The sequence below is a fragment of the Mytilus trossulus genome, chromosome 7, assembly GCF_036588685.1.
Source record: "Mytilus trossulus isolate FHL-02 chromosome 7, PNRI_Mtr1.1.1.hap1, whole genome shotgun sequence".
Classification (NCBI taxonomy): Eukaryota; Metazoa; Mollusca; class Bivalvia; order Mytilida; family Mytilidae; genus Mytilus; species Mytilus trossulus.
In genome coordinates this window covers 15,892,850-15,899,752 of record NC_086379.1, presented here as the reverse complement: position 1 = coordinate 15,899,752, position 6,903 = coordinate 15,892,850, and the positions used below count along the sequence as shown (strand labels likewise).

General features: G+C 31.2%; 1 protein-coding gene and 1 long non-coding RNA gene across 2 annotated transcripts; both read left to right on the top strand.

Moving 5' to 3' along the window:
* The first annotated feature begins 463 nt into the window (after positions 1–463).
* On the top strand, positions 464–2,459 carry LOC134726854 (uncharacterized). The gene is made up of 3 exons (XR_010108657.1): positions 464–590; positions 1,208–1,249; positions 2,400–2,459. It is a non-coding gene; the product is annotated as an uncharacterized LOC134726854 (long non-coding RNA).
* Positions 2,460–3,540: 1,081 nt separating this feature from the next.
* On the top strand, positions 3,541–6,903 carry LOC134726197 (uncharacterized). Its single transcript, XM_063590597.1, has 4 exons — positions 3,541–3,663; positions 4,799–4,901; positions 5,565–5,954; positions 6,522–6,903. Exons 3-4 carry the CDS (start codon positions 5,626–5,628, stop codon positions 6,901–6,903), a joined length of 711 nt encoding a protein of 236 aa, XP_063446667.1. The 5' UTR covers positions 3,541–3,663; positions 4,799–4,901; positions 5,565–5,625.

Genomic DNA, 6,903 nt, shown 5'->3' with positions numbered 1-6,903 from the left:
TTGATCCGTAACTGACAATATTTAAAAAAATACGTTTGTTATCTAATAAAATATTTAGACACTTTTGGTTGAGGTAATTAAGTTTAATTTCATCTTTGAGGGATTTGATTATTATGTTTTTATCTTCTATCTTTAAAATGAATTCCCGAAAAGGGCTTCGAAAGCATACAATTTACGAAGTGTTTTTTTGACTCTGAATTGTTTGATTGAGAATTATGGTTCAAACTTGTAATAATAATAGTCCCTCTTGAACTGATGGTTCGCATCTATCATGAAAACAAGTTGTTGACCGACGTTTTGACTGTTATACTTTGCTGCTAATAGTTCATGTTCAAGTTAAAACCTTTGAAATGAAAACAAATATTGATAAAACGTTATGCAAACATCTCGTGTCGCTAAACATATTTCATTACATGAGTTATTTATATCAATCAATTAATAGTTTCATACAAATTCTTAATATACAGCCATGCATAAGAATATAACTAAGGAATGTTTGGTGGAGCAGTCAAAACTTCCATGTACAAGATGCGCTGGAAACAACAGCTGCACGATTAAGGAATGCAAAGAATTATTGTCTGTTTTCATAGGTAAGCAAATAACAAACCAAATTTCCATTATATTGCAATGTGCGCAGTTATAGTTATAGTTGTAACCAAAGGGTCCATTCTCGATATGGAAAAACACAACATATAAGTTCTGAACACATAACTATTTCACGTTTACGTCTAAAAGTTTTTGATGCTTCTTTTTCGCTATTTATAAAGAATTGTATTGTGACAGTAAATGAACATTGTATCGTCGTTTCTACTAGTAACAATCCATTGTACCACGACCATTCTTGGTTTAGTATAGAAACATGACACACTAACATCAATATTGCAAGTTTATCAATTGATTACATAATGTCAATGTATACGAATAGACAAAAAATACTAATAATGCATTCTTGCAAGGGAAAATTACCCCCCTCTTTTCCACACTTTCTAAGCATTTTAACAAAAAATGAAAATAAAAAATAGTAGTGATGGTTCGTGTTGCATGTCACTTTTTCAGATGTTTGCTGCTCATAACTTTTTAATCGATTCCATTGTCAATTAAATCAAAAGAATTTTTCTCATTTATTCTTATAGCTGAGAGATTTTTTTTTTAACATTTTACTGTCCATATTTACTATATCCAAACAATTTTATTTTTTTAATTGCAGAAGAATTACAGAATCGGCATAAGCGGAGCGCTAATGATATAGGTAAAAAGGTGACAAATGAATTCAAATTAAAAATAATGGAAACATAATTTATATTAACACAAATATTCATACAAATAATACATATTTCATTAGTTTAGGCATGAAAAAGATTATATAATATTTTTTAAAGGAGCTTTACACTTGTACTGACTAACTATAAAGTCTTAGGGAAAACATTACTTTCTAGTGTTGAAACTGTACTTGTAACTATATTTCAATTTGTTTGTACTTATCACCGATGTTTCAATTTGTTTGTACTTATCACCGATATAATAGGTCAATAATATTTAAACTTATTTATGCACTTCTGTCTAGTATTGTGCTATTACCAAACTGTCACTGTAAGTGATAGGGTTGATTGACAGTGCTCACAACCATAATTTACCCCTTTACACACCTACTTGTCCTAAGTCGGGAGTCTGTAGTGTAGCTGTTTGATTGAAGATATGATAACCTTTTTAGTTTGAACAATATTCATTAATGAAAAATTACAAAAATAAAGGTTTATTTATTGGAGGATTCATCTTTCGAAATTATTTGTAACATATTTTTAAATGAGACCAATATATTACGATAAGAGTACCGTCATGAATTTAACTTGTCTTTCCAAATCTAAATATGAAGCATATATTTTGCAAAAAAAAAACCTTTATTCAAATTGAATACATTATATTCTTTTGAAAATGTAAAATATAATTTAACAACGATATAGTTAAGAATTCCCGTTATTTACGCATACTTTGTAACAAAAAAATCCTTCATATAAAAATACTGTAGATTTTCACAAGGGTACTTTCGCTTACAATCCATCTTGAATATTGTTTCACCCGCTATTGCAGTGAATTACAGCAATATAACTTCACGACGAGAATGCCCTTTATCCTAAAGTTGGTAACTAAAACAATTCAGGTCTTATGATTCTAATGTTTGAATGAATGGTTCATTGCTTACAAGAACTGTAGCTGTTTTGGAATGTGTTGTGAATCCAATCTCCGGCGCAGAGTTCATATTCGTTCCATACATGCTCCGTAATATTGCTCTTAATATGACACATGGCAGAGGTGATATAGAATGTAGTGTTACGAAGTATTAAACGGAACGGATAACATCTCTGCGCCAAAGATTGTGGTAATCTCTATTTTGTTTGTAGGTTCATCAAACTCCGATGATGCTACATCCGGTGATTCAGAAGACGACATAGTTATCAAAGGTACCAGGATTATAATTTAGTACGTCACACGCGCGTTCCGTCTACATAAGACTCACCAGTGACGCTCAAATCAAAATATTTATAAAACCAAACAAGCCCAACGTTGAAGAGCATTGAGGATCCAAAATTCCAAAAAGCTGTGCCAAATACGGCTATTAAAGGAAGTCTATGACTGGGATAAGAAAAACCTTAGTTTTCCGACAACTTCAAAGTTTTGTAAACAGGAAATTTATAAAAATGACCACATTATTGATATTCATGTCAACACCGAAGTGTTGACTACTGGGCTGGTGATACCCTCTGGAACGAAACATCCACCAGCAGTGGCATCGACCCAGTGGTGTGAATAAAGAAAAAAAATGAGGAGTTGATGAAACCGAACAAGGCGAAAAAAACACAATTGACCGTAAGAAGTGGAAATTAAGTAGTGTTTTCGTTGGTGCCTAGTTTTGTTAATAGTGAAAATCCTTCATCTTTGTGAATACTAAATGTCTTGTTGATAATTCTGCATACATTGCTGTAGTGAATTTGCAATTGGTTAATCGTTAAAAGGCGTTCTTCATTGTTTCCAACGAAATCATGAAAATTAGTACTCCACGAATAACAAAGATGAATCCACAGTATATACTTATAAAAGGTAAACGTCAATGAAACATCATTCTGAGGCCACAATAAATCGATGGTAGAAAATTTTACCAAGCTTTTACCATTTTCAAAAACTGAAAGTTCTATGTGCTTTATACAGGTAAATTTTTCTCACATACATCTCACGTGAAATTCATCTCGATCTATCTTATTCTTGCGTTAACTTTGATTTTTACATGAATCGAAATTCTCAATTTTTTATATGAATTTCAAAGTAGTTAACGAAATGTAAAACCAAAATGCGTTTTCAAATATTATTTTCAAAAGGATTTCAATTATATAGGCTTTGCGCATTCCTACGAAAGGTTAAGTGCTGTTTTAATATTTGGTTCTTGAATGTATGAACTTTAAAAATCTTAACAAAAAACTTCGAAAAATTTCTGAAATATGTATGTTTGTTTACAAAAATAATTTGAACAATGATGATTACTTATTTAAGATTCAGAACATAACGATGTTACCACCGACAGTTATAACAACGATGAAAACAAAGGACCTACAGAAAAAGAAAAGGGAAAAGAGAAAAAAAGACAAAAAGACAGAGAAAAGAATAAAAACCGTAATATTAATAAACCGAACACTTATCTATAACAAAGAAATTACTTAAAATGTAAACACAAAGGAAAAAGCCACCCTTCAATACAATAAAGCAATGCATGAAAAAATGTTGAAAGTGAATATATGGCCTTCAAAAGTTAAAAAGTCCATCTTCCATGTCCCTAAGCTTTAAATTACATAGAGGAAAGACAAGTTGTTCATGATGCAAAATATTTGTTGTTGTTACAACAAAGTTCCGTGGATATAGAATTACAATTATACAAAAAAATTTAACATTGGGGATGTGTTTGATTTCGGAAATGAACATGATGTAGATAAACATACGACATAATGAACAATCCCGTTCTGTGGATTTTCTTCTTTTTTAAGATTTTTATATGAAATGAAACACGACCTCGAGTGGAAAGATTAAATGCAATCGAATAATTTGCCAAATGATTAAGAAAAAAACATTGTTTTCAAAGAAAGACTGAGGTTTCATTAATCTCAAAACGAACACAAATATTATCAAGTGAAATGAAAAAAAAAAACCCTTTCATTTGATTTTGCCATGTGATAATGGACTTTCCGATTAGATTTTCCTCCATGTTCAGTATTTTTGTGATTTTCCTTTTTATCAACAAAATCAACAAAATAGTGTAATCATTAAATTCTTTTTTCCCATTTTCGAATGTGAGCGTTTGTTGTCAAACGAAACTGCATCTTACGGTTTTCTGTGGTTTTAAAACTCCACTAATAATTATCGTAGCAATAATTAGAAAATATTGATAGGCATGAACAGTTTTTAGCAAAATGTAACTTATCAGCCGATAATTTATCGACATTAAATTAACACTTATGCAATTTATGCGTCTATCTATATATTTGCATATTGAATCACGTTTCGTCAATAGAAATTTATGATAACCGCGGATATTTAAATATCAGTGAGTTTTTTAATTGTAAAACATACAAATCAATGCGCCTGCTAAAAACGTATGAAACCGTTTTTCTACGTAGGTTACTTTTTATTGTATTGTTGGGCATGTTTGTTACCTTGTATCATACATATACAATCATGCAACCATTATCTACCAAATGATATTGCATATATACATGCATGTGATTTGTGAATGATGTTTTTTTTTCTTTTTCAGAAATATTCAAAGTTGGAGCGATAGTTGGTATATCAGTTGGAATAACAGGCACAATCATATTATTTTTGATCATACTGGCTATTATTTATGTATGCAGACGAAGGTAAATTGAATTTTTGGCATGTTTACTCAAAATTCAAAAAAAAGTTTATGAACAAATAACAATGTTATGTAAGTGGGGATTTCTCATTTTGTCAATATAACAGCCAATAAAAAAAAGTCGTAGGTTTATCTTGCTATAAAATCAGGTTGACATCCTATTTACTTCTGAACATTTATATACTATCAGGAACATATATATGTATCAGCCATACTGTTGAGTGTTCCCAGGTACAATGAACAGTAATTTTTAATTCTCCATGCAGAGTTTTCGTTCCTTGAGATTGCAAACGTTCTCGATATATTTTTCCGCGTGCGTGTGCGTAGATACTAATGTGTTTTTGTCTCCACATATATGTATATGTCGTGTACATGCTATTATTTATTATCTGTTAGTTGATATAACCGTGCGTTTGATATTTTAAGGTTTCATGATTTCCCTCCATTTTGAATTTATCATCAAATTCTGTATTTTTGCAAATACCTTTTTTGGTATTTAATTTATCGTGATAATCTATTGAGACGCTACGATTTAAACAAGGTTTTTAACTCACTATTTTTCAACATATCTTCGTATGTTCTCGTAGTAAAATACCGGTCAAAATTTGTAAGAAAATATATGTTTATCCTTTTTCTTATTCCAAGTTATTATTTATATGTTAAACAGATCAAAGAAAAAGAAGAGAAAGAACACGACAAGACTACAGTCTATCGACCAAAGATTTGAGATGACAAATCTAAATAGTAGTACATCCTGTACAAACAAGAAAGAATACAATATTCTGTCTACAAACAAATCTTTAAACGCTTACAAGGCGCAAGGCGAGTACTTTGTTCTCGATCCCTCCATTACGAAATATGATAAAGACTTGAGGAACCAGAAATTACCAGAAATAAAAAGATGCAGTAGTACAGATGGTGATGAGAGTGTCTACTATGAAATTGATGAAGACAAAATGAAATTATCGACAGATTTGGAGGGCGTTCACAAGAAGCAAATAAAAGAAGGTAGAACGCAAGGTTCTCTCCATAGTTATCGGACCAAAGATCTATTAGGGTAGGTCAAATCAGTTTATAGCTTGATATTCCGTGATATGCTATCTTATAAGGATGTTCGTCGGCTTATATACTGGATACATTAGTATGCGATGGTTACCAAATTTCGTGGTATTCGTGGATACGTGTGGATCAATTTTCAAAATGTTCAACGAATCACAAATTTTCTATCAGGCGGTATGCATACTTTGGGAAAACCAGGAAATCACATATCAAGGTATCCACGACATTAAATTTACGGTGGTTATTTGTCTCATTGCAACCATACCACACCATGAATAATGTTAAGCAGCAAATATTTTACAATTATATCAATATAATAGAAACGGATAATTTATTTATCGGATTATTTTTGTGTGTTTTTAATTTTGAAACCAATTTTTTAAGCAACCGAAAATGCAACGTCGGGTCAATCATTATGACGTCTGGTCATTGAATTTGACGACATTAGGGTTTTTAAGAAATTTCACGACAACAAATTTGTGTATTGTTTTGACCAACTCGTATTCTTTCGCTGTTAGATACCTGTCATAATGTTGAAAGTAAATATTGTATTTTTGTTTAATAGATCATCGATGAAAAGCGAACAACTTACAAGACTAATATCTGATGACCAACGAATTGAGATGGCAAATCTTGAAAGTAATAAATCTAGTACAAATAAGGAAGAAAACATTGTAATTCCTGCAAACATCGTCAAGGCACAAGGCGAGTACTTTGTTCTCGATCCATCAGTGACGAAATATGACAAAGACTTGAGCAGTCGGGTCTTACAAGAAGATAATAAATTGAATGTTTCACAGGGTGAAGAGAAAGTTTACAATGAAGTTGATGAAAATAAAACAGAAGCCTCAAAAGATGGGTTGACAGATCACCAGAAGCAAATAGAAGAATTTCGAGATATTTATCTATTTACCATACTGATCTCACCAGCAATCAAAACCAATTAG